This window comes from Phialemonium atrogriseum, assembly GCF_030411735.1.
Source record: "Phialemonium atrogriseum strain 8032-3 unplaced genomic scaffold QBC33scaffold_6, whole genome shotgun sequence".
NCBI lineage: Eukaryota > Fungi > Ascomycota > Sordariomycetes > Cephalothecales > Cephalothecaceae > Phialemonium > Phialemonium atrogriseum.
The window spans coordinates 52341-79045 of NW_026848143.1; the positions used below are offsets into that span (position 1 = coordinate 52341).

Consider the following 26705-nt stretch of genomic DNA (forward strand, 5'->3'; position numbering starts at 1 on the left):
CCTGGAGGTTGTGCTCAGAGGCTTCGGTCCTGGCCGGGAAGCTGTGACGAAGGTTCTGCTTGGAAACGAAGGGAAAATGCTACGGCCATCCATCGTCCGAGTGGCCGACTCCACGAGGCTGAAGTTTGGCGGCACACGAAGCAAGAAGCCAAGACGGTTGGGTTAAACGATTGCATCTGGAGGGGATAGCAGACAAACCACGAATTGGCACGGCGTCTGGGAGGTTCAAGAAGCTAGACGTAGACCGGGGAGGAGCCTTCTTGGTGGAGGGGATTCGACTGGGGATGTGATGTATGTATGTATGTTATGCATCTGTACACTAGATATGGTCTCAAGGCCGATTGCAAGATACGATTTGAGGATCGATCAAGAAATTGGCACAAAAGGCCTACATATCGTGCAAAATAACACCAAACGTTGTCGTCCCCTCGGGAGAATGCCATTTTCCTGACAATTCCATGCGCAGAGGCCGGGCGGGACCCACTAAATATTTTTATTCTGGGCTGTCGCCTCCACCACCTCCACTACCAAGCTATTCTGCGTAGAAAGCAGTCTTCGACAAAAGGCAACAACGCCATGTAGGAGCGGCACCAGAAAAAAAGAAGAAACATGACGAACCCGCAACCAACGCCGTCTCTCTCGGCGCTCCTGAGCCCCGACGCCCTCTTCGGCAACCCGCTCTTCGCCGGCGGGATGGGCCTCGCCGGGCTGGGCGCCGCGGCCGCGTTCGGGCGGCGCCTCGCCATCTCGGGCGCCGGCATGCTGCGGCGCCGCATGCTGGTCAACGTCGAGATCAGCCGGCGCGACCCGTCGTACCCGTGGGTGCTCGCCTGGCTGTCGCAGCCGCGCCCGAGCCCGGGCTTCCTGGCCTCGAGGCTGACGCGCATCCACAACCTGTCCATTGCGACGTCGACTAGCCGGCCCAGCGCGCCCGGCGGTGGCGGCGGCGACGCCGAGGCGGCCGCGGGGGGGCCCGTCCACGCCAGCTTCTTCCTGCAGCCCGGGTACGGGCGGCACCTGGTGCGGGTGCGCGACGGGGTGTACCTCTCGGTGCGGCGCGAGAAGACCAGCACGGCCAGCCTGAGCACGGGCGAGCCGCACGAGACGGTGACGCTGACGGCGCTGTGGCCGCACCGGCGCGTGTTTGAGGAGGTGTTCTCCGAGGCGCACGCGCTGAGCGCCCGCGCCCACGAGGGCAAGACGGTCGTCTTCGCGGCCCGCAAGCTCGAGTGGGCGCCGCTGGGCGAGCCGCGCCGCAAGAGGCCCCTCGGCAGCGTCGTGCTCGACGAGGGCGTCAAGGAGGGCGTCGTCGCCGACGTCAAGGACTTCCTCGGCCGCCAGAGCTGGTACGTCGACAGGGGGATCCCCTATCGCAGGGGGTACCTGCTGTACGGCCCGCCGGGCAGCGGCAAGACGTCCTTCATCCAGGCCCTCGCCGGCGAGCTCGACTACAGCGTCGCCATGATCAACCTGAGCGAGGTCGGCGTCACCGACGACCACCTGGCCTACCTCCTGACGAAGCTGCCCAAGCGCAGCATCCTGCTGCTGGAGGACGCCGACGCCGCCTTCGTCAACCGGAGGCAGAGGGAGTCGGACGGGTACAGCGGCGCCACCGTCACCTTCTCGGGGCTCCTCAACGCCCTGGACGGCCTCGCCGCTGGCGAGGAGAGGATCGCCTTCCTCACCACGAACCACATCGACCGCATGGACCCCGCGCTCATACGGCCGGGCCGCGTCGACATGATGGTCCGCATCGGAGAGGCCACCCGCTACCAGGCCGGCAAGATGTGGGAACGGTTCTACGGCGACGTTGACCAGGACGGATCCGGCCGGGAGAGGTTCCTCACGCGGCTGGACGACTTGGGCCTCTTTGGAGAAGCACCGGATATGCCGAAGAGGCGTACTTCGACCGCTGCCATCCAGGGCCTCTTCCTGTTCAACAAGAACGATATGGAGGGCGCCATCAACATGGCCGAAGGGCTGATCCCCCGCACATTCGAACCGGAGCCCCAAGACGCAGAGGGGACGATCAAGTCTCCGGCTTGATGTCCGGACCAGGGGCTTGGCCGCATTGCTCTACGAAGCTGCGGCAGAGGAGTTGAATCGGAGATCTTAAGGCGAATTTGTATACCACGTTTGTACGATTTGTATGTTAAAAGGGGAATAGACCAACGATACCCATACCAACTATATTACATCAAGATGCGCGTTCCTCTTGCCAATCTGGTCTCTGCGTTCTTCTGCCCGCGAATAGAGTTCCTTTCACCAGTACAGAATCCTCGGCTTGACGACTTCACCAGGACTTGGTCAGCTACTACTACATGAGGATGATAGCCCCCCTGCATAGATCGGGTTAGAACGTGGTTCTTCGAATCAATCGGCATGAAGTTGGCCTGGGCTCTACGAGACTTGAAGGTTGGGGCGGTAACATGGCAGATTAATCCTCTCTGAACAACCCAACATAAGTAATTCGCCATGGTTTGACGAGTGCATGGGTATCTTGGTATCTGGGTAACTAGGACGGGAAAAAGAGATCTGCCCGAAAAAAAAGCCCATCCGTGGAGTCGCACCACGTAACCCTAGGTTCTAGGTGATAAAGATATTACCTGCGGTTGCCCTAGACGGCAAAGGTATCCAAACTTGTTTCTCCATATAAGGCGTCGGCCTGTAGACATCCGAGCATTTAAGGTTCGAGACTGTAGAAAACTTTCCACTTCATCAAGTTCGCAATTATTACAATAAATCAACCCAAAAACACCCCTTTACATTGCCGCCTTTCCGCGGGACTCGAACGGTAATGCAAGGACAAGGAGGCCAGCCGCTATGAAGAGCGCGCCGCTAGTATACACGGGCGCAGACGTCTGGAGGTTCGCAAACATGGCGATGATAGGCTGTGGAGGAACATCAGCTGATTTAGTCTGGTTTAAACAGAGACACGCACGCAGGGCGTCACGTCGATTGGAGGGTTGGGTCCGGGACTCACAGCCATGATGCCAAACACGCGGTTACAGGTCGCGGACAGGGCATTCCCAGTGCCCCTCTGCGGTGTCGGGAACAGCTCCGGCGTGAAGCTATACAGGACGGCGTACATGACGTTACTGGTGAGGCTGAAGGCGCAGTTCCAGCCCAGGAGCGACTCGGAGCTGAGCGCGGTGGTGGAGCCGTACAAGACGACGCCCGTCAGCACCGTCGACACCGACAGGGTGCCCTTCCTCCCGAACCGCGGCACCTCGACCAGCCAACCGCCGATCAGGGCGCCGGGGATGCCGAGGACGGCGATGATGAGCGAGTTGCGGTACGTCAGGTAGGTGGAGCCGTCGTGGAAGTGGGCGCCGCGGGTGGCCTGGATGTAGGGCAAGAAGGCGTTGTACAGCGGGTACCCCAGGCCGATGAAGGCCCAGACAACCATGATCAGCCCGGTCGACAGGGCGAGACGCTTGGTGGAGAAGAGGACGCGGACGCGGTCGAGGTTGACCTGCTCGAGGCGGCGCTTCACGGCGGCGACCGCGTCCGTCTGGGCCTCGTAGCCCTCGGGCTCGCACGCCTTGAGGTCTGCCAGCGTGAGCTCGCTGGTCTTGCCGTTGCGGCGTGCGACCTCGTGGACGATGCGCACGGCGTCCTCGTCGCGGCCCTTGCCCATCAGGAACTTGGGAGACTCGTAGATGGTGAAGAGGGCGAAGCGGATGAAGAACATGATCAGGGTGAGGCCGCCAACGGTGATCAGGAAGTACCGCCAACCCATGTTGCCCTTCCTGGTGCAGACCTCGTCCTGCTGGCAAGTGAGGTTCCCCAGGAGCGGCCAGGCGATCAGGGTTGCGACAACCTGGGCAATGGCCCAGTCGACGGAGAGAATGGTGAGCAGGAACTGGTGAGACGCCGGCAGGAACTCGAGGAAGATGGCGCTGTCGACGGGCAGGTTTCCGCCGACGCCGAAGCTCCACAGGGCGGCAAAGACGCCGATGGCTGCGAAGTTTGGGGCGCTGGCGGCAACCATCCCCCAGACGGCGGTGAGGCCCAGGGTCAGGTTGAAGGCCCACTTGCGGCCGAAGATGTCGCAGCCAAAGCCCCAGAAGATGGCACCGGCCAGCAAACCGATGTTCTGGGCGAGGGTGAGAAGGGGCGGTCTAGAAGGGCCGAACTCGTTCGCGACGGGGGTGAATATGAGCGAGGTCACTATAGGCCAGAGGTTGTCGCTGGCCCAGCCGAAGCCGACGACCATGAATAGCTGCCATTGATACCATCCCATGCCAATCTCTTGGATCTAGATCTGCAGTTAGCTATGACGACTGTCGAGGACTCGTGGCTTGCGAAGGCGGCATCTTGCAGCATGGTTTAAGACCCGGGCCTTGGCCTCGTAGACCGGGTCTATCTGGCCCTTGGGGATGATGGCATCGTCGTCCTTGCCGATGGCCACCACGCCACCCAGCTGAGGTTGCGACTGGAGCTGAGGGTCTCCCCCCTTGTCCTCGATGTCGTGCTCGATATTGCCCATGCCCACCCAATAAAGCAAGGTCAAGAGCTCTGTTTTAGCCGGGTAGCTGGTACTACAAGAGGATTCAAATATGGTACGATCGATGATCTAGGTCGGCAGCGTGACAATGTATATGCCATCCCACTATGTAGGCATCACCGGCATCGACAAGTGGGGTGGGGGGATACAGAAACTTATTTATACTCTGTACCCAACTGACGTATCCATACAGATAAGGAACCAGGGCCCACAGGATGTAACCACAGCAAGTAGGTAATTTCCAGGGTAAGGTATGAGCATGTCGATCTCCCGGGGCCTCCTCGAGTTGATGTGCGAGGAAAAGGCGTGTAGACGCCAGGGAATCGCGCAATTGTGGGAGATACCCGGTCGTTTGTGTTCGGCAGCAAACCATAATCCACCTTGCCAAGGGCCCTGACTGAGGGCTTCGGTGTGTGGGATATATCTATAATGACGCCATTAGCGCTTGGGAGACAAACTTCCGTCTAGGTAAACTTAGGTTCCAGATTCCAAGTAGGTTACTTCCATTCCATATTATTAGTTCTTCCTCCGCCGAATCAAGGTTCCTTGTATTTTCTTGTAAGCCACGTGCTTCTAGGTTCCATGTCTTAGTCGTCTGGACATCTGGAAATCTGGAGATGCTTGGAATAGCCTTCCGAATAGATACCGGTGCTATTGATATTCGTATATCTGCCCTGCTCCCATGTTCTAGATGGCCTCTGGTTCGTGTTATATTGTATAGAAGCGAAGGTAAGGAGGTACACTAGGTACTTAGGTATCACTGAACGTGGGTCTCTCTGTGACGAAAGCGGCGTCTTGCCGTAAATTTCAAGTAAGCCACCATTGGAATCCCTGGGACGCCATTCGATGTCTGCTCGCTTTTAGCTCGCCGAATTCCAAGCCTACCTACCAGAGTAGACTAGGCTACAGCGCTCCCAGAGTGGCCTGGAGGCTTGTCTGGAGCTTCGGGTCGCATGACGGGGAGGACTGTTAGATGCCCGGTTGGCGCTCGGCGAGACCCCCCTTTCGGCCGTCATCCGGCTCCCCCGCATTTGCCCCGCCATCTGAGCAACAGCTCAACCCCACCCCAGTCCTCGACATTTCTCCCGCTGTAAACTCTCCCTCCCTCGTAATCGCCATATACCCCTTCAGCCCTGTACCGATATTGCCTCGAGAAGCCAATATTCAGGATGGGCTCTACATCGGCTGACAAGGAGGAGCTGACGGTGCTCGTGACCGGGTTCGGGGTAAGATGAAGCTCGCATATGGACCCCTGTTGTGGGCATGCGCGATAAGACAAAGGGCTGACTCGACCCTTCCTTGTAATCCATCTAGCCCTTTAAAGAGCAGCACCCAGTAAACCCATCGTGGGAAATCGCATCGAGGCTGCCCGACTACCTACCGCCCATCCGCGCCAAGACCGCCCACCCGTCGTCGTCCTCGGCCGCCCCGCTGCCGCCGGTGCGCATCCTCGTCCACCCGGAGGCCATCCGGGTCAACTACCAGACCGTCAGGGGCCTCGTGCCCCGGCTGTGGGACCTCGGCGGCGACAAGCGCCGGATAGACGTGGCGATCCACATCGGCATGGCCGGTCCCGCCATGGCCTACTCCGTCGAGCGGCGCGGTCACCGGGACGGCTATGCGCTCAAGGACGTCGACGGCGAGCTGCTCAAGGACCAGGACAGGCGGTTGAGGGAGGGGGAGGACTGGGTGTGGCACGGCATGCCAAAGGAGATGGAGACGGATTTCGATCTCGACGACGTGCTGGGGAGGTGGAAGAAGCACAGCCCGGTGAGTCTTTGCTGCCCCCCCTTTGGTGGACTGTGTGTGTGTGTGTCAAGAGACTGACTGTCGCGTCGCGTCTCAGGACGGCCTCGATCTCAGGATTTCCGAGGACGCCGGCCGGTACTTGTGTGACTTCATCTACTTCTCAAGCCTTGCGCATCTTACGAAGGCCCAGGAGACCAAACGGGTCGTTTTCCTTCATGTGCCATCAAATAGTTCGGAGAAAGCTATCGCGACGGGGCGAGAACTCGCCTTGCAGTTGATACGCTCGATTGTGGAGAGTGAAATTGCCAGGCGAAAGCTATAATCGAGAACTAAGAATCGTTTGTTACTTTCTGCTTGGGGGTGCGATTCATCTAGTTGAGCTTCGCCTGCTAGAGAGATAGCTCCACAGGTGACGTCTCCTTGGTCAGGAGTAACTAGGCGGCTGAGGACATGGCAACGAGCGCTATCGAGCGAGGGGCGTGCCAGACAAGCAGTGGTCCGCGCCTGCCCGCCTGCTTGCCTGATATTATTTCAGGTCTTTTCCTCATGTAACGGGGCCTAAGAAGCAGGACTTCTGCCACTTCTTTTCTCTCTCTGCATATATTGGCTTCGAGGAGCGAAGTTGAAGGTTCCTTCACAATGAACACATCATTCTTCCTCAGTACTTCCTTGTCTGCGCCCATTTCTCCTGCTCATGAAGCCATGTCCAGATGACTTAGTCGCGAGCCTTGGCTGGCTTGGCTGACTTTGGTCCTTTAGGTCTCGAAGAACAGCAAGGACAGGAAGGGAAACCCGACAGGCAGGAAGAGGAGTGGGGTTCTTCGCCGTGTCGCTGGCGCCCCTGGAGGGAATGTTCCCTTCTAGAGCATTGTACCTCTGATCATCCCTCTGCCCGTTTCTCTGTACCCGGCCTGAGATCCTGCTCATCTTCATGAGAGGACCACGTGTCTGGTTGGGAGGTGGGTTAGTCCGTTCTTGACCCCATGGTAAGTAGGGTAGGTCCGCCTTGTGGTGCACATGACGCAGCAAGGAAACGAATGAAGAGCGCCAAAATGAGGGTAAGACGTGAAGGGCCACGTGAGTGATGGTAGCTTCCTGGGGTATCAGCGTCTGCTTCCGCCGAATCGCAAGTCCGTTGGATAAGATCGAATACGTTGTGAACAGAAAAAGGGGTAGACAATAGACAATTCTATCGCTGATTCTATCGTATTATTTCTAAGTGTCAAGGAAAAATCGTCACGGCATTATATCCCTCATAAGCCACACCTCTCTCCCCTCTTTCATCTATATCTATATCTAAACCTGGGCATCTCGGGGCCAGTGAGCTCGGTGATACTGGGTCGGCCATGCCACCGAAACCCCCAGCTTCTGCGCCGTCCTGAGCACAAACTCGGGCTCCCTCAGGAACTGCCTCGCGACGAGGACCATATCCGCCTGCGTCCTCTGGCCGTTCTCCTCCTCGACCTCGACGGTGCCGTCCGCGGCGCCACCGGCCAGCGAGCCGTCGTCCTGGACGATGGACCGGGCCATCTCGGCGGTGGTGATCATGCCGACGGCGCCGATGGCCAGCTGCTTGCCCTCTGCCTTGAGGGCGGCGCGGACCCGGCCGGCGATGCTGACCTGGTAGTACGGGTGGACGTCGATCTTCTGGCGCGTGTCGTTGCCGCCCGAGCTGACGTCCAGGAGGTCGACGCCGAGGTCCGGGAGGAGGCGGGCGAGGCGGATCGTGTCGTCGACGGTCCAGCTCTCCTCGCCCGAGTGCTCCATCCACTCGGTCGCCGAGAGGCGGAGCAGGAGCGGCATCGACTCGGGGATAACGGCCCTGACGGCTTTGATGACGTCGATGAGAAGACGGGTGCGGTTCTCGAAGCTGCCGCCGTACTTGTCCGTCCGTTTCTGCGGGCCCATGTCAGTTCCTCGCGTTTTGTACCCGTGCTTGAGGAAATACTTACGTTGGAAATTGGGGAGAGGAACTCGGTGATCAGATAACCGTGGGCGCCGTGGATCTCAATGGTGTCAAAGCCGGCCTCGACCGATCTCCTGGCGGCATCGGCGAAGCTCTGGACAAGGCCCTCGATCTCGGCGATCGTGATCTCCCTGGGGTTCGGGTAGGTCGCCGAGAAGGGGATCGCACTGGGGGCCCAGACGTTGTCGGGCCAGCCGCCCTGCTCGGCGGGGGCGACCTCGCCCTGGCCGCGCACGGTGATGTGCCAGGGCGCCAGGGTGCTGGCCTTGCGGCCGGCGTGGGCCAGCTGGATGCCGATCTTCTGGCCCTGGGAGTGGGCGTAGTCGACGACGCGCCGCAGCGGCGCCACCTGGCTGTCCTTCCAGAGCCCGCTGTCCTCGGGCGAGATGCGGCCGTTGGCGGTGACGGCGGTGGCCTCGACGATGGTGAGGCCGGCGCCGCGCAGGGCGAAGGACCCCAGGTGCACGAGGTGGAAGTCGGTTAGGTGCCCGTCGTCGGCGCTGTACGTACACATGGGCGAGACGGCGAACCGGTTGGGCAGAGTCATGGACCGGAGGGTTAGCGGCGTGAAGAGCGTCGGCACCTCGGCCCCGGAATCCAACGCCGTGCCGGCCGGTGGCTTCTGCGCCGGCGTATAGAAGGGAACGCCGGGAGCCGGGGCGCTCGCGCTCGCCGCTACTTTCTTGATCACGGTCATGGCTGGCGAATCAGATGTGCAAGGCGGGGGATAGTAGGCAACTTTGGGTACTGAGATGGGATTCAAGGTGTTTGGAACAAGTTGAAGGAATGGGAGCCGGCAGTTGTTTATTCTTCGTAGGATGTACTTGACATCTTGGACTTACATCCCAAGGTAGTTAAATACTAACCTCGGCGCAAACAACTGAAGCTACAGGGTGAACAAATAACCCGCAGGTGGCTTACCAAACCCGCCCAGTCTCAGGAACAGTAGGTTCCGGGCCGGCGAGATCTTAGTACGGATAAATCGCCACCACCCATGCAGATTCAGACATTTTCGAGACCCGGTTCTATTGTCTACGGCTCGTTTCTGTGGGCCATGGCTGATCGATCGCCCGGCTCCATTGCTTAATAATGGCCAAAACGTGGGGTCTCAACAGGCGGCATACGGCAGTCAACCCGGAGGCTGCCGTCGTCATTGATAAGCGACACTCCGTCCGGCTGCGTGGTCAGCCATATCCCAGCACACTCACCATGCTTCTCTGGATGCGCGCAAGGTGATGAGAAGGCACGACATTCCGCTGGGTATAGCCGCAGCCTCGAATACATCGGTGTCCGCCGTGCTGATGCCACCGACGATGCAGGGGACGTTGCGGCCCATCACCTTGCAGCGTTGCAGTGTGATGCTGCTGTTGCACCTCTCGGCGGAGGCGGCGGGCCACTGTGGATCGGGTCCCCGGCCTGACTCGCACAATGCACCCGGAAATTGCGACATGATCAGTAATTCGTGCCAGGAGATAAAGTTTTAAGACCAGGCAGGTCCGTGCCGACGGTGAGGGTTGGTTGATAGATTAAAGGTCTCGAGACTCCGGCCATACCATTATCCAGACTGTCGGTAGACAGAAGACCTTAGCATTGATATGTAAATGTTGAATCCCTTTAATAATCGAAACCGCGTCCCGGGTTTGGGTCCAAGAGCACGGCAGGGTTCCATCATGGGGCCTACGCGTTTACTGTGCATATGCATCATTGCCACCTCAACCTCGATAAAACTTCGGGGACACGCCAAGGGCAATTGCGTGCATCGATGCTAGGCGACTATTGCTTGGCTGGCTCCTCGAAATCTTTAATCCAAGGCTTATGGGCGAGGCATTGAACTGAACTGACAATTCGAGGAACATGAAGTGAAGAAAAGGGGCGCATTTCCTCGCTGCTCTATCCCTACCTAGGCTGATGAACCATCCAATTAAAATACCGAATTTAGACGACCCCGCAACCCCAATCGATCACCGCAGATTGTTTTATGAAACAGCTCAGACATCTCGGATAGATATGGTGGGGTTAGGGAAGCTGTACGGGAATCCGATCATGCAACAGCAATGCTAAAGTAATTCAGACGAGGAAGCTAGGGTGTGATCAGGAGGTGTGCAAGGGCAAGGGCACTCACTGAAAGGGGCAGAATGGGCAGAATCCGAAGCAACGAGGGAGGCCCTGGCGTGTTTGGCTTGGAGAGTAGGCGAGGATGGACTCCCGCATTGTTTCACGACCATCCCCTGGGTCCCGGCGCATATCTCGAAACAAAAAGCTATATATCGAGGCAACCATGATCCGGGTTTATTTGGATGATCCCCTTGCAATGTTAACCACCCGCCTGGGATGCATCAACCGCTGTCCTAGAATTAGAATTTCCCATCCCGGTGTTCCCTCGAAGGGCCATTCATATAGCTCCTCAATCGCCCGCCGCGCAGTCTGAAATAATGGAGGGGCTACACTCACAGCCAGCTCCATCACCGGCCCTTGGTGCATTTGAATTACTACTATTGTACACCAGAACCGCCAGCATGAAGTGGGGTAGCCAAAAAGCCGTACCCGGGTGGTGAGTGCCAGTTTCTTTCTGCGTGCTCTTAGAAAGAGGGCGTTTGAAATTTCACGGCTAACGTCTCGTCTCCGAACCTCAGCGCGCTGGGTACTGAGACCGTCCGCGTACTGGTCGGCCCCGACCAGCGCGAGTTTAACCTCCACAAGATGCCCCTCTGTGCCGCCAGCGCCTACTTCCGGGACCGCCTGGAAGCGACGCCAGCGGACCTGTTCTCGCCGCCGGCGGCCAGCGGCCCGGGCTCTACCGGCGCGGTGGTCTCGCTGCCGGCCGAGTCCCCCCAGATGTTCGAGCTCTTCGTGCTCTGGCTCTACCAGCGGCGCGCCTTCAAGGCCTTCGTCGACGCCGCCGTGTCGAGCGCCACCCTCGGCGCCTCCTTCCGCGAGTTCCCGAACCTGCGCAACGACGCCTGCCGCCGCGCCCTGCACTGGAACCTCGTCCGCCTGCACCTCTTCGCCGCCGCCGCCGACCTGCCCGCTCTCCAGGACGCCGCCATGGACGCGCTCCAGGACCTCTACCTGCGCTGCGACTGGGAGGTGTCGCCGCAGTTCGTCCACTTCCTTTACGCCGACTGCGAGCCGGGCCGGGCCGTCCGCCTGCGCAAGTGGGCCGTCGCCATGGTGGCCTGGGCCACGTGCGGCGGCGAGGCGGCGGGTCCGTCGTCGATCTCGTCCACCGCGGCCGGCCGGCGCTTCCAGGCCCTCTTCGACGCGCACCCGGCCCTGTGGCAGGACTACGCCAAGCACCTCGACAAGATGGCCGAGAGCCGCGCCGACGTGCGCGTCAAGAACCCGCAGCTGCGCCTGCCCGGGAACCGCCTGCGGAGCGAGGAGCGGTTTCTCGGCTTCCGCACCTGCTCCTTCCACAGCCACCGCTCCACCGCCGGCGAGGGGCCCTGCCCACTCGCCGTCCGCCCATTCCGGCAGAACACCCGCAAGTCGCCCTGGAGGCGCGCCACCGCCACCGGGGATGGGGACGGTGACGGGGACGGTGACGGGATGGAGTCCGACGACTCCGAGGAGGCCCAGGAGGGCAATATCCTCTCGGCCGTTTCCTGCTCTAGGTGGGCCACGTACCTGGACGACCCATGAATAGGGGGGCTTGGCTTCTTCGTTTTCCCGTAAGCTTGCTTTTAATTCTGGGATAATAATGAGACTTACTGACGCTGAAGGATGCCAGACCACAACACACGAGTGCTGCATGGCCTAGAGACCCCCGCCCCTTCCCCCCGGTCCCGTCAATGGTCGACCGGAAACGGAAGGGTGACCAAGTCAGCCACGACCCGATGGGGAGGACCGCGCGTCCAAGGACTCTGTCGTGGAAGGCCATCTCTCCATGGGCCTGCGGCTCGGGTTTGAGATGGCTATCCTCAGCGTGCCATCTAGGATGCCCCAATCTTGCCGGCTGCCGCTCTGGCGGTTGGCGAGGCTTGCGCCATCCATGACCTCAGCATCCCGCTGAGGCTCTCTCCCTGGGGGGGATAATCTGAGACGGATCCGGATATCTCAACCAAGGAGGTTCGGAGTGAAGTGAACCCGAACTTTTCGGGCCGTGACTGATGGGCTTTGCCCGTCTAGATCCCCCCATGGGTTGAGTAAGGCTGGGGGAAGGGCGGTATTGAAGGGGAAGGGCTTACTGGCAGGCTGCTCACTTCCCCCGGAATGTCCCTCTCGCTGTCATCCCCTTTGCTCGGGGTATAGTTCCAGTAGTGTGGCCGAATCGCACCTACTCGTCAGGCCTAAAAATCGGCCTAGTTAACAAATCCATCAGTGTCTGTCTACTCTGAGCACTGGAATTCTATCATGGCTCTCTCGTTAGGGGATCTCGGTCGAACCGGCGATGTTGGCGGGGCTGCTCCCTCCGCTATCATCAACGCCCGCAACTGCTGCTATTGCGTATTTCTAAGAAGGATCAATTCCATTTCGGAGTAATATACTTTTGCATAAGGTAGAGAGACAGGAGTCTGGCAAACCCGACCAGCCATTGAAGTTTTGCATGTACGGATAGCCGACGACGTGGTACGTGGTTGGCCGTCCGGGTGTGGCGAGATCACCACAGAAACAGAAACAACTTTGAGTCAATCGATCGACGGAAACAGTCAATTCGAAGCAGCAACACGTGGGCTTCGAAGATGAGGAGATTGCATACAACCGAGAAATGGCCGCCTTCTAGTGAAAGTCCGGGGCAGTAAAAATCAACCCCCTCAGCGTAGGCATGGCCCGCTGGAGCAAAGAGCCGGCATCTCAAATTCACATGTTTTCGGGGCCCCTGGCGCTTGATGTCATCCTCTGATGATCGCCCTTTAAGTCGATGACCTAGCCAGGTAGCTGCGATGTCGATTACCCAAGCGGAAACCAATCCGTTTCGAGTCTCGAATACGCAATTTCTTGTTTTCTTTCCGTGTTTTATTTGGGCGCCCACCAGGAACATCTTGTCATCCTGTACTGTGTGGGCAGAGTCGCATCGGCCATGGCTGAATAATTGCTTTGGGAAGCATCGGACGATACCAACCTATTTTCGTTCCTGAGCTAGGTACCTAATGCTGTGGTCTTGCGCTAGCAAACAGTCTGTCTCAATTAGGTCTTGTCCCTCCCTGCCAGATCTGATCTGCAAGGCCCCCTAGTGTTTGTGCTAAGAGATGCTGAACAAGTTGCACTCCTCAGTGCCCAAGACCTGTACGGATATCCCGTACGGATACCATATACCCAGTATACTGCATAGTAGTAGTGAAAGACCAGCTGTGTTTAGACAACGTTGGCTTTCTTTGGTGGTAGGTAGGGCCGCGTTGTGCTCTGAAAATATGGTCTCCTGGAAAGCGTGCGTCGACGGGAGGAAGGGAAAATGCCCACTTTTGAGAGTTGAGACCTTGCTCATTCCATACCGACTCGCTCAACAGATAAGGACCAAGCTCGATTCGGACGGTTTGGATCGACTTTTCTTGGGGATCGCAGAGCTTGCTTTTCAGTGACGCAACATCTGTAGGATAAATAGGAGAGGAAGAGACGGGCCACGCAGACGGGTGTGGGGATCATGCTCGATTGCCACACACAGCACACATAAGCAATACGAGGTTGTTCGGACCTTTCCAGGGGGCATGCTGGGAAGGTACTGTACGAATATTGGGTTCGTGGCGCTGCGGGCGCTGCGGGCGCTGGGTATGCATGTGTCAGCCATTAAAAAGGAGCAGCAAGAGCTGATGGGCAAGTGGACAGGGACAGCCCCCGCTGCGTGGTAGGTACCCAGGGTCTGGAACCTGGAATCTGGACGAACTCTCAGCGTACGGGCTAGCCCCCAAAGGGGTCCACACCAGCGTGCAAATCCCTTTCCTCCGAAGCCTGGAACTCTGCAGCCAATCCTCGCGGAACCTCTGGGATGGGGGCGGTGGCTCCAATGACAAGTAATGTTGTGTAAGACAAGGGGAGCAAATGTGTTCCGGCGGTGACAAGGTTGTTGCTCTCGGGTTCGTGGCGAACTCGAACTTCCAGGTTGGGCGACATTGGAAGAGCTCTCTCCTGCATCGTACCTACACAACTACCTACCTCGGTCCGTCCCACGAAAAAATAATAATGAATGGCATGCTGAGTTTTAGCGCTGGCTTGATGACCTGGTAGGTTCCTACCCGATAAGGTACTAGCGCCGATATGGATAGCTATTAATTCCAGCGCTACTGCTAGTTTGCGGGTACCTCCTTGAGTTTCCAGCCAGACAAGCATCATCAAGATCAGATCGATTTGTTCCGCGGACTGCCCGTCTGCCTCGTCCAGTTTTTGCACACGCCAGATGCCGGAAACATGCCGTCTATTACATCGGTAGGTAGGTATGTGCCCGAACGTCGGGACACTCCGTTCTAGGCCTAACTGTGTCTTACTCTGCATACCCCCACGGAGCTCTCGGGTTCTGGTGGCACCGCGACGCAACATGCGTAGATCCATGAATGTACACTCGCGCCTATTAAAGTTATGGGGTACATACCCGCATACCATGATATTGAGACAATCCGTTCAACGCTGAGGGGTACCGAGACGCTCTAAAAGTTACCAACTGAAGTCCAGAGAATGGGTCCTTCGTTGTCGGGTACTTATTACTTCTATTATCCATAGTGAGTGGCATGGAGCGGCGACTCCTCTTGGGCACAGAGGGCACAGTGGCCACGCCTCCTTTTGGCTGCTGAGCCGCGCTCGTACAGTACATGAATGACCAGTTTGGCGCCACCAGGGGTTCAGGATGAGAGTGATTTCCCACTTTACCTTCTCCTTTGCCACGGCATGGAACTGTGCCTACCTACCTACTGCATAGTAGGCCGCAGACGCCAAAAGGAGCGGGAAACAATGCCTATGTATTGTCGTTTTTGTTGCAGTGCAGCTTGTACCTGGTTTTGTTGATCTATCCAAGCGCTCCACCCATTTCCCTGGTTTAGCGTTCATCTCCCGCCTGGCAAGGACGTTGCGTTTTTGATTTTCGGGTTTGCCTTGCTCAGGACCAAGAGCCAAAAACCAGATGACCCCGCGAGATAAATTACTCCGCAGAGTCCGTACTCACATAGATGTTGGCAACCTAGTTTTAGAATTAAATCGTCTTGTTGGTCGTTTCGAAATTACCAGACCTGTAGGTCCTATGACTCCTATGCAGAGAGTAAAAGGTCAATGCATCCGCCAGACGGTTCACATGATGCCAGCATAGTACCTACCTAGTTGACATTTTAGCAATTACCGCCAGGCAAGCCCAACAACAGGAAATTTCTAGCACCTGATATAATATCTGCGGCAATGTGTGAGTGTGCCGTTGCTGTGGTGCACCCGAGACATGGAAGCTTCGTATCCAGTGGCAAGCGTAGGTAGAGAGTGAAAGACATAATACCCGCAGGTTGGTCAGTCAACAATGAGATGCTGGCGTAGAAATAAGGGGGCGTGTACGGATGATGTGCCTTCGTCCCTACGGAGTACTAGCCGGTATGCAGTCAGTGTGCAGCACATGCATGTGTACATGAAATATACCTTATGCTACCTTGCCTGTGTCTTGTGCGAATAGGCAGCGCAGGAGCATCGGCGTGCCTGCCCATCCATGTTGCATCCCCACCTCTCATACCCCTGTCGTCCAAACCCAAGCCAACCCAGCCTTGTCTCCCGTTCGCGGCCATTGGGGAAAAGATGAGAGAAGTTGGGAGGAAGAGCCAGGAAGAGGAGAAAAAAAAAAAAAGAGACAGGGGGAGAAATTAATAGTTAACTTTACGCTTGCCGCCTCCTTCCGGTCCTTTACTCCACCTACCTATCCCTCCATCTTGGCTCGACGACGGAATATCGCGTCTCGATTTTAATTCCATCCTTCTCCTTCGCGACTTCTTCTATCATATCAATCCAACCCTTCCGGTCGTTAATTCCCCAGTCCCCAGTCACCAGTTTCCATTCACCTGGGCCGTTGGTTTTTGGTCTGTCTGCTCTACCTCTCGCTGAGCAGCTCGCACCATCAACTCCCCTCGGCCAATCGGCATCGGCCATTTTTGCATTGCCTCGCTGGCTTCCTGCGTTCTTTTCAGTCCTATCCTGTTCTCGAATCCATTTGCTGGCGTTTCGTGACCTCTTTTCCTGGGCTCTGAAAGAAACGCCAACCCGGATCAGCTGTTTGCTTGTGTTATTGTTGTCATAGCCCATTATTTCTCCGTCCTCTTTGCCCCCTTCCGTACCCCGTGCTGTCAGACTTGTCCACCATCGATCGGACTCGCAAGGCAACAAACGAAACGCTTCTGATTTATACCTCTTACCTACTTATATTTCCTGGCCGTCCCAACTGCCAACTTAATCTAATTCTCTCTCCTCCTGCCAAGGAAGTCTATTCGTCTGTACCTTGGGTTCGGCTGCATCCTGTAAGTCTAAACCTTCCTCCTGTTGTCTGACAGAAGGGCGGCCCCGTTTTCCCGAAGCAGCTCGTGGCATCCTGTTGGTTACTATGGACTGTGGAACGATGACAACGAGAATTGCACGCTGTATCCTGCGTCATCTTCTGAGCACAGCTTCTGGGTGCACCTCGGTCCATCTATCCACGACTTCCGAACAGGAGTTTCATCACCCGGCCTGCTGCTCTCTGCCCTCTGCCCTCTTCCATACTCGGACATGCACTCGGCGTCGCGACTCTGGTCAGCGAGGACAAGCCACCGTTCCAAGTCTGGCAAGGCGGACGCCGACATAGGCACATGAACTAAGTCCACTGACTCTGGTACTCTCTCATGCAGTTTCCCGATACCTCGCGTCATAGCCAGCCTTCTCGACGAAGAAACAGCTGAGGCAAAATACATCAACCCTGCCCCTCGTTTTCCCGCTTCTCAGCTGCCCTCGTATAGCATCTCCAACCTCTGCCAGCTCTCCATATTTGATATCCAAAGCCTCGCTTTCAAACTCAGCGAATCGAAACTTTATGGGCGGTTTGTAAACGGCCGAGCGACTCGCATACAGATTCTATATGCCTAGATTCCCGGTCGCGTTTGGCAGGCGGAAGTCAACCGCAGACAATCTTGAAAATGTCTCGATAGCACAACCGTCGTTCCGGGTCCTCGATCGTTCCCAGGTGGGCGCCCAGAACTCGTTCGATGGGGGAGCAAGGCTCGCTGCCAGAGCCCACACCTACTCCAAAGCAAGCCTGTCCGACATCGTGGTGGAGGATAACCTCTTTGCAGATCTGAAGACGAACCGGTATGTGTATTCGGATCTCACCCTGTCTCACTCCCAAAATTTATTTCCATATATCATTTGGAAAGACTGCGTGATGTCTTGGCGGGCCGGTGCCGACGCTCTGTGCTTGTTTGGGCGGCATGGCTCGCTTCTGGGCATCGCCATGATCTGACCAGAAGTGTATACACTCATACTGGAGAAGATTTTGGTTTTGCTAACGGCAAGCAGTGGCAGCGGCTCCTCTAATACCACCAAAACCACATCGACTGACAATTCGTCCCGACACAGCAACGTCTCGACGGCCCCGTCCTCGGCCGATTACCCTGGGCACGATGAATGGAGAAACACAAATAAGAGGCCCACAAGCGAGGCCCCCTTGCCGCCCATTCCAAAGTCGTCCTCGTCCGGGTCTTTCTTCAAGGCAGCTGGTCGTACCTTTTCGTTTGGCGGACAGAAGAAGCAGTTGCCACCTGCACCGTCCTCGGATGACCCACTACCGCCCCTTCCTCCTTCGGACGACGTGGAGATAATGCATGGCGGTAGGGCACGGGCCACGACGACGTCGACTTCGACAACTGTGACGGCACCGACCATCGACGAGTCGAACTTCAATCTCGACCTCGGAGGAGACTTTAGCAAGATGCTAGGTTTCGACAAGCGGGCAAGCATGATGGCTTTCGACAAGCGGGCAAGCATGATGACCGTTCGAGATGATGCCAACAGCCGGCAGCAGGCCTCGGCGCCGAGGTCTCTAACTGCGTCTCGCACGAACCAACCCTCCCCGATCCAGATCAACAAGGGTGCCCAGGTTGACCCGTCCCCATACTCTTGGGGCAGTCACCATTCAAACGATGGTCTCCTCACCGCTAGTCCAGCACAAGCGTCCCCAACCAACGAAAGCTCCCAACTGCGGGTTCCTAGGAAACCCTCTCCGTCCTCTGCCAACACACAGCGGGCAAGTGCTGCGGCAGATCTGAAGAGAAACAGTGCGGTGTATGGGCGACGCGCTTCTGCAGCCGAGGAACAAGAGGGCGAGGATGTCCGACTGTTGAAGGACTCTTTATCCGCTGGACGCAGACTCGCCGCAGGTGCCGGTGTTTCCGATCGACAGTCGAGCTGGAGGAAGGCAGACGAAGAGAACCTGTTTGACAGTAGTTTCGCCAAATCCAACAGGCCTGTAAACCGCACCGTCGAACATGACCCGCTGCCCACACGGAACAAGGTCATGACCCCTGCACAGTTCGAGAGATATCGGAAGGACAAGGAGCGCCAGGATACTGTTGAGAGCAAGGAACAGTCGGTTGCGAAGTCGGATGACGAGGACAACTATGACGACGACGAAGATGACCTAGAGAAGGCCAGGCAGCAGGCCAAGCAGAGGCGGAAGCAAGAGGCTCATATGACGGTGTACCGGCAGCAAATGATGAAAGTGACGGGCGAATCGGGCGCAAGCCAGCCGCCAGCCCGGCCGGGCCTACAGCTATCTTACAGCACCCCTAATCTCCCCGACATGGCGTCGACCGGCCCCGGTTCTGCGCTCAACCAGTCAGATGGTTCCGATGAGGACGAAGAGGTGCCTCTGGCAATCCTTGCCGCCCACGGGTTCCCCAGTAAGAACCGCGCACCGACTCGACTCAGCACCATGGCGTCGAACCCCAACCTGCGAACTTCGCAGCAGCCCAGTTACCAGAGACCAGGCTCTGTCGTGGGCGATGCTTCCGGTGCCCGAAACTCGCGCCTTCCTGCGTTTGCTAGAAACCTGCCCCGGGATCCGTTCATCGGTGCGGGCTTGGTAAGCAACCCAGTCCGCGAGAGCTTCGCTTTGGGTGGCGGCAGTCCAGGTCCCGGACAATCCGGGGGTCCTCTGCCGCCCGGTGGTCTCGTCGGAGTCATAGCCCACGAGGAGCGCTCAAGGGCTATGAGACGAGGCAGCCCCCATATCGACAACCAAAACCCGCTGGTTCCTCCCGGTTCGGTTGGCTACGATCCCGTAGGTGGAATCCCGCCTCATATGATGTACCAGAACAGGCCGGCGTCCGCGCTACTCCAGCCCGGAGACCCAGGTCAGATGCACATGAACCAGCAGCAGATGAACCAGCAGATGCAGCAATTCATGCAGATGCAGATGCAGTTCATGCAAATGATGGCAAGCCAAGGGGGCAACGCGGGGCCGAGACCCAACAGCGCCTTTATCCCCGCGCCGTCGACGGGGGGCTTTGGCGATGTTGGGAGTATGCCTGGAATGGGAGGCATGGGGTACCCTGATGCGATGCGACATTCATTTGTCGGCGATTCGCCCATGCTCGATCTCCCCCGAGGGGATCAGCAGATGCGCACAATGAGCATGGTCCAGCCGAGTTCAGCCTCGTGGATTCAGCCGCCCCTGAATCCCGGTTACGCGCCGTCCATCCATATCCAAGGCACCTCGTACACGCCGTCCATCGCCCCGTCTGAGCGTAGCAACATCGGCCTCCCCGGGAGGTATCGACCTGTCTCGCACGTTGCACCCCCCGCTGGTACCGGTCGTCTGGCCAAGTCATCAACCATGTCGGGAGCCTTGGGTACGTGGAGCGAAAAGAGCCAGAAGGAGCAGCCAAGGGTGACGGTCAAGAAGGCCGGAAACTCGTCAGACGACGACGACGAGGAGGGCTGGCAGGCCATGAAGGCGAAGAGAGAGAAGAAGCGGTCGTTGTGGAGAACCAAAAAGAGCATCCCCGACATCAGTGCGCTGATGGGTTAGACTAATGGGACCTCGCCGCGTTGGCGGGAGGGGGGAAATTCTGAGCTTTTTCCGGGGAAAATGAAAATATATATTGGCATCTTGGTCGAACACCATCTCTCTATCTTCCTGTAATCTGGTCTTCCTGGCCATCGCAAAAGGGAGCTGATTTGTATATTCACCATCTTGACGCACACATGGGACCTCTCTTAGCTCTTCTTTTCTTTTTTATACCTAGGCGTTGCGTCGGAGTGCAGGGAAGACTTGGGATATTTTTGTTTCTCTCTCTTTTTTTTCTTCTTTTTATTAATTCCTGTTTGTTTTCTCTTTTGGCTCCCTACGGGAACGATTCATGATAGACATATCAACCTCCTCGATGCAGTAATTAACTAATCCTAACTTGGCCCCAAAATTTTAGGCAAACACACTTGAGATATCTAGAGAACTTGTTATGGTGCATGTGGTGATGATGTATGTCCATGCTTGCCTCCCGTGCTGTTCTGACCTGGCCTCTTGTCGGCTATCCCCAAGGGATGCAAGTGCACGTTACGAGCGATTGACCTCTCCCATCTTTCGGACATGATTCAATATGAATCGTCGCGGACTTTGCAATGCATATGAGAGAGCTTGATATTCAAGATTTTACCCAACCTTAACTGGGGGCTGACTACGCCTTCACCCCCAACCCTCAAAACTCTCCTCTGTCATGCACATAACAGCGACCACTGACATATCTTGGAGACTCATCTTAGTCCATCTTCCCCACAGCCCAAGCCTTCCTCTTCTGGCCCATCTCGACGGCGGCGAGACCCCAATCCTCGCCGTGGTTGTGGCCCCCCACGAGTACGCCGGCGCGGGAGAGGGCCTGGTCCTCGGAGAGGACGGTGAGGATGCCGAAGATGACGGGGACGCCCGTGTCGAGGGAGACGCGCATGAGGCCGTGGGAGACGCTGTCGGCGATGTACTCGAAGTGCATCGTCTCGCCCTTGATCAGCACGCCGATGGCGACGATGGCGTCGAAGGCGCCGCCGGCCGGGGTGGTCGTTGCCAGGGAGGTCAGGTCCGTGGTCGAGCTGCCCAGGAGGTCGCCGGCTGTGCCGCCGCCGGAGGAGGAGGATTGGACTTGGGAGGCGGAGTAGAGTCTGTTGTGGGGGGGAGGGGGGCCCGAGGAGAGGTCGGGCGGATTATGAGGTTAGCTTTCGGGTGGGGTCGAGGTGCGGAGGCAAGGGAGCGAAGGGAGGGAGGGAGAAAGGGGTGGAAGCTTGGGGAAAGCAAGAAATCACGAGGAGGCGAGGAGGTGGTTACGGACCGTTGGACGGCAATTGGCAGCTCCCAGGAGCCGGGGACGGACTGCACGACGATGTTGGACTCCTTCACACCGCAGGCGAGCAGCTTGGCCTTGGTCCCCTCCAGCAGCGGCTCGATGATGGTCTTGTTCCACCGGGCGTGCACGATGCCAATGCGCAGGGCGCTGCCATCATGCTGCTCGGGTGCGGGGGCTTTGATAGACATGGCGGGACGCGAGGGTTGGTCCGGTATATCGCGGTCGGGAAGTCGGAATTGTTCTTCTGGAGGGTGTCTACAAGGTCATGTGTCTAGAGGTAGGTAGGTAGGTAAAGGTAGTTACGTAGGTATGGAGGGGTAGTCAATAGTTGGAGATAATTGAAGCTGGGAGGTCTGCGGGGCAGCTAGGGAGAGGTGCTAGGGTGGAAATGCCTTAGTCAGCTGTGGGGGGTCGGGGATGGGGGTATCGTCAGTTCTCCAAACTGCATCCATTGCCCATTGTGCCTTCCCTCCGTTTTGTGATCCTATCTGGGTCATGCCTGTTTAGGCAAGCACCTCGAGATCCATCGGTAGGTAGACAAGTAGGTAGGTCGGTTCGATACGGTAAGCTCAGAACCTAGTTCTCTCTTTTGGTCCTCCCCATCAGTGAGGCGTCATCGGCTCTGCCATGTAGAGTTTCTATCCAGTTGGTCATGAACCCCTGAGCAGCTTTGCTCTGGTTCCTGTCGATTTTACCTCCTTCATTCTCACTGTCTCATCTGTTACATGCCTTTCTGTTATTTGCCTCCAGCATGCCTATCTCTGCTCTTCCTCCGGCTACAATTCGTCTCCTCGGCAGCCCACTCGTCATCACAACCCCTGTGTCCCTTGTCAAGGAGCTTATAGAGAACGCCATTGATGCCGAAGCCACCTCGGTAGAAGTTCTGGTCTCGCCAAACACCGTTGACAGTGTCGAGGTTAGAGACAATGGCCGAGGAATCCACCCAAGTGATTTCGACTCTCTTGGTCGTCGAGGGCATACCAGCAAACTGCGCGCGTTCGATGAGATCAGGGCTATCGGAGGTAGAAGCCTCGGGTTTCGTGGCGAGGCATTGGCTAGTGCGAATGTTTTAGCTAAGGTCATGGTCACCACGAGGACCTCGGGCGAGCCTGTGGCGGCCAGGCTTCATCTGTTAGACACAGGTGGCGTGGCGAAGCAGGAACCAGCGTCTGCGCCCATCGGTACGACAGTGAGAGTTTCTGGCCTGTACTATCAACTCCCCGTTCGACGACAAACTTCCATCAAGGAAGCGTCGAAAACAATCTCAAAGCTGAGGGACCTTCTTCAATGCTATGCGCTTGCGAGAGTTGAGATCAAATACTCGTTCAAGGTCCAAGGACGACCTAGACTCACATGGTCGTATACTCCAGGAAGACAAGCCACAGTGAGAGAGGCAGTGTTACGGGTTCTCGGCCACGACCTGGCCTCTCAATGTATTGAAATCACTGGCCCGGAAGCTGCTGGAGTTCTGGAAGCCACTATCACCGACGATCCTCACCCCACCAAACGAGAGGAGGCCACGGAATATGTTATTGAAGCATTCCTACCAAAGCCTGATGCTGACTCGGCGTCTATTTCGAAGCGGGCCTTCGTCTTCGTCGACTCGAGGCCGGTTTCCCCTTCTAGGGGAACAGCGAAGAAGCTCGTTTCAATGTTGCGAACTCACATCAACCGAAGATCTATCTCGGCAGACCCCAGCAGGCATCTCAAGGATCCATTTATCAGGATAAATATCCAGTGCAATCCCGGTAGTTACGATCCAAACATCGAACCAGCTAAAGACAATGTTCTCTTTGTGGATGAACAACTCCTCCTTGAGAGGTTTGAAGCTCTCCTTCTTCGCGCCTATCCCGGCCCTATCGATGGAACTCGAGATGGACATGACCCCGAGCGATGCCTCCAGAAGAAGGCAGAAGATGGCATGATCCCATTGCGCAAAGTACGACCAAACTCTAGTGTATCGGGAGCTAGTCCAGATACAACAGTTTGCTCGAACAACGTTGTTCATCTGCATAAGTCGGTAGTCCCGGGGAAGGCCGCCGAACCTAGTCCCACAGTTGCGTTGACTGAGCAAAGTCAAATAGACATTCAAGTGAGCCGCGCAAGAAACCCCCGCAAGAGACACGAAATTGACAACTAGCAATAGCTGGCCAGAGAATCCAACGGTCCCAGGAACCAGGAATATCGGATTTCCGTTGCCCCTAATCCTCCTCACCAAGATCAGATGACCCAAGCGGACCAGCGACACAACCTCGCCTCCCAGCCCGCACCGGAACAAGCGCTTCCACGGTCCGGCCGGCAGTGGAAGGTAGATATGTCTGCGGATCCGGATATTTTCGTCAGCGATGAGGAAGATGTCTCGGAGTCCCTGTCGTTCGGACATTCCAGATTACGAAGCTCTTTAGAGACTCTTGCAGAAGAAGAGAGTCAGGGGAATACGACCGATCACCTAAACCCCTGGGTTATTGCAAAAATGAATTCGTCTCGGGTTCATAATGTCAGCAAATCAGCGGGACCCTCCCAGACATCCCCTGTGGTAGATAGCTCTTTGCGAGGAAGTCTCGAGGATGACACCATTCACGAACATCCAATTCTTCGACCCCCGGGATGTCCACCAAGAGACTTGGAGTTACCCCCAAGGCGACAAATATCTCGCCTGAGGCCAAATGCACCCACTCACCCCTTCAAGCCCGTCAACCCGTATCGCAGCCCGATTTCCAGCCCACCCAGGATGACTGAGTCCTTCTTCGATACCACCATCACTCGGAGAAACAAATATAGCCAGAAGAACAGCGTCGCGCTTCGAAGCCCGCCTTCCTCGTTCGACTCCGGAGGCAGCAGTCGGAAGCCACCCCATACGAAGTCGAGACTGGGAGCAGATGGCTGCGACATGGTCCAAAAGACACTTACTTTCGACAAAGAGGGAAGTAAATGGTCCCCGACAATGCACATGCTCGCGAGTGACGGTGCTGTCAATAGAAACAGGGATCATTCCTTTGCCAAATGTTCAGCAAGGGCCAGAGCTCGCGAGGAGGCCACTGCCGACGAACACGACGCCTTCCACTACCCGGATTGTCCCATCCGCTTCATCAGAACGGCGGAAGAATGGCGGAATACTGGCCGGTTTGGCACCCCTGATCCCGAAGTTGGCGGGCCTCAACCGCCCAGAACGGGCATTCTGATGAGCGATCCACGCAGTGTCCTGAGACGGCAATCATTTCCAGAGGACCCGCCAAGAAAGCTCCGCCGTATGTTGTCCGACCTCTTGCCGCTTGAGGTACCGAACCAGGAAACCCCGACTCTGAGGCAGACTTTGAAGGTCGATGTCCAGGGGTTGGCAAGACGTCTAAACACGGCGGCAGTTCACGATGCATATGTGAGCAGAGGAATACTGGAGGACGGGCTGGATATGAGCATGGGATCAGTAGAGGTGGCTGGGATCGAGAGCAGACTGAGAATACTGTTGTCCAGTCAGACGGCTGGCGGTCCTGGAACTGGGTCAGATATCGAATTCAACCTCTTGAGTGCGTTCAAGGGGAAGTCAAGTCAGAAACAATAGGGGGTGGTCTTTGCTGGAAAGGTGATAAGCTAGCTAGCTACTAAACATAACAATATTACCCATGTTGCCCGAACAACACCTTTTCTGACACCGCGCCCATATTATACTTTGTGATTAGCTGGTAAGGGTTGGGGTCCGAAAACGGGACACCCTATGCAAGGTTGCACAATTGGCAAAGTTGGCAGAAATATGTCATCGAGTTACATTCAGTTCCGGAATGGCATGTTGGAACCAAAAGTTGGGTTGTTAGCAGAGACCATTATATGTAGCATTTTTGCATGAATGACGGTAATGATGTGTCCAGGGGTCGGTCGGGTGTTGGTTGATCATGATCGGCCTAGCTTAGTTCTATGGCGATTCTTTGGGAAAGGGGGCTGTGTGTCTGTGCTACGCTCCTAGTGGCTCCTTCCTCTTCGTGTTCACTTCACGATGGGCCCGTGCCCTTGAAGGATTGCGCCCCCCCGCGCGGAAGCTGCCATCGCTGCCATCGCAGAGCGCCCAGAGTGGAAGCCATTTCGTGATGAACAGGCAGAGACCCCGCATGTGTCCAGTGAGCAGGTGTTTCAAGGTAGGTTTCTCAAAATAGCTGCCGCCCAGGGAATCGGCGGACTAGCCCTGTAGCCAGTCAACGGCGATATGTGGCCAGCTAGTTGCAGGCTAGCCGTCATCTCCCTCGTATAGGAGGACACAGCGCACACACATGAAGCCAGAGAGAGAGACCAGACTTGTGTTATTGCAGCCTGGAGGGTTGAGAATGTACCTCCCATTTACCTCCCTTATGAATGCCAAGTGTCTAGGTAAGTTGTTGGGAAGTGCTGAAGTCACACAGCTTGTCACGGCATTTAACCCATGCCTTTTTTTGCGGGGTTCTGTCGAATGGGGATGATGGGGATGATATGTTAACCGGCGCTCTCTTCATTGCCAACCAGCCAGCAATCTTGGAGAATCAGGTTGACGCCGCTGCAGAGATTGGTTGATCCAGTAGATAGAGCCGTTGGTTGCCCTTCTTTTGCTCACGCCAGCTTCGTCAATTACCTAGGTAGAGAGGTCACACCTGGGAGAGCGCCATGGCAGCTGCGTAGGGACTAATTTAACAATTAACCCCCCCTGCCTCACGTCATAAGCGCGATAGGAACAGACAGAAACCAGAAAAAAAAGAGCAGGGGCCCAGTAAGGCTGCGTTTCGGGACTTACGAGCTCGCTAGCAGCACTGCCATCCCGCATTCCCAACCTTGTTGCTGGCTTGCGTCCCTGCCTTTTTTTTTCTTTCTCCCTACCCTCATTCTCTCCGAGTATTCATTGCTATTTCACTCGTTGGCATCCTTCACGGCTGGGACGAGACCATCGAAATCGAAAGAAAAGATATATGAAAAGCCGGTTTCTGCGATTTTCCCGGTCCTCCTCTTCCCAAGATGAGCGGCATGCAGTAGATGCTTCGAATCCGACCTTTCGTCTCGAACGACCCGACCCATTCCATTCTCGCTTGGCTGCTCAACAATGCGAAAAGTCGATGACTTTGATCCCCGAGTCCTCCTGCCCGCCGCTGAGTCGTACTCCGAGCCTAGCCATGCCGCGACCTCCATCGAGCTTCTCAGTTGCAGCTGCCAACCAGAGGGGGATGCTGTGGCAGGTATAAAACGGAGCCCTCGGGTGGATGGCGCAGGG

At 56.7% G+C, this 26705-nt stretch overlaps 8 protein-coding genes across 8 annotated transcripts; 5 read left to right on the top strand and 3 right to left on the bottom strand.

Moving 5' to 3' along the window:
- Positions 1–609: 609 nt before the first annotated feature.
- Positions 610–2046, top strand: QBC33DRAFT_556704 (P-loop containing nucleoside triphosphate hydrolase protein; the record flags this gene model as incomplete). Its single annotated transcript, XM_060429743.1, has 1 exon — positions 610–2046. One exon carries the CDS (start codon positions 610–612, stop codon positions 2044–2046), a length of 1437 nt encoding a protein of 478 aa, XP_060285621.1.
- A 573-nt stretch (positions 2047–2619) lies between these two features.
- Positions 2620–4902, bottom strand: QBC33DRAFT_318573 (synaptic vesicle 2-related protein). Its single transcript, XM_060423567.1, has 3 exons — positions 4325–4902; positions 2984–4261; positions 2620–2891 (listed from the first exon to the last, which is right to left on the bottom strand). The coding sequence occupies exons 1-3, from the start codon at positions 4490–4492 to the stop codon at positions 2763–2765; spliced, it is 1575 nt and encodes a 524-aa protein (XP_060285622.1). The 5' UTR covers positions 4493–4902; the 3' UTR covers positions 2620–2762.
- A 777-nt stretch (positions 4903–5679) lies between these two features.
- QBC33DRAFT_512930 (putative pyroglutamyl peptidase type I) lies at positions 5680–6581 on the top strand (the record flags this gene model as incomplete). The annotated part of the gene is made up of 3 exons (XM_060425942.1): positions 5680–5736; positions 5825–6280; positions 6357–6581. The coding sequence occupies 3 exons, from the start codon at positions 5680–5682 to the stop codon at positions 6579–6581; spliced, it is 738 nt and encodes a 245-aa protein (XP_060285623.1).
- An 830-nt stretch (positions 6582–7411) lies between these two features.
- On the bottom strand, positions 7412–9228 carry QBC33DRAFT_318570 (NADPH dehydrogenase). Its single transcript, XM_060423566.1, has 2 exons — positions 8212–9228; positions 7412–8155 (listed from the first exon to the last, which is right to left on the bottom strand). Exons 1-2 carry the CDS (start codon positions 8920–8922, stop codon positions 7556–7558), a joined length of 1311 nt encoding a protein of 436 aa, XP_060285624.1. The 5' UTR covers positions 8923–9228; the 3' UTR covers positions 7412–7555.
- Positions 9229–10741: 1513 nt separating this feature from the next.
- QBC33DRAFT_556709 (uncharacterized protein) lies at positions 10742–11867 on the top strand (the record flags this gene model as incomplete). The annotated part of the gene is made up of 2 exons (XM_060429744.1): positions 10742–10776; positions 10859–11867. 2 exons carry the CDS (start codon positions 10742–10744, stop codon positions 11865–11867), a joined length of 1044 nt encoding a protein of 347 aa, XP_060285625.1.
- A 5143-nt stretch (positions 11868–17010) lies between these two features.
- QBC33DRAFT_318587 (uncharacterized protein) lies at positions 17011–20266 on the top strand. The gene is made up of 2 exons (XM_060423568.1): positions 17011–17459; positions 17667–20266. The coding sequence occupies exons 1-2, from the start codon at positions 17230–17232 to the stop codon at positions 20176–20178; spliced, it is 2742 nt and encodes a 913-aa protein (XP_060285626.1). The 5' UTR covers positions 17011–17229; the 3' UTR covers positions 20179–20266.
- Positions 20267–20456: 190 nt separating this feature from the next.
- Positions 20457–21799, bottom strand: QBC33DRAFT_530659 (6,7-dimethyl-8-ribityllumazine synthase). The gene is made up of 2 exons (XM_060427247.1): positions 21467–21799; positions 20457–21299 (listed from the first exon to the last, which is right to left on the bottom strand). Exons 1-2 carry the CDS (start codon positions 21667–21669, stop codon positions 20906–20908), a joined length of 597 nt encoding a protein of 198 aa, XP_060285627.1. The 5' UTR covers positions 21670–21799; the 3' UTR covers positions 20457–20905.
- Positions 21800–22009: 210 nt separating this feature from the next.
- Positions 22010–25113, top strand: QBC33DRAFT_530661 (uncharacterized protein). The gene is made up of 2 exons (XM_060427248.1): positions 22010–23573; positions 23628–25113. The coding sequence occupies exons 1-2, from the start codon at positions 22233–22235 to the stop codon at positions 25038–25040; spliced, it is 2754 nt and encodes a 917-aa protein (XP_060285628.1). The 5' UTR covers positions 22010–22232; the 3' UTR covers positions 25041–25113.
- Positions 25114–26705: the final 1592 nt, after the last annotated feature.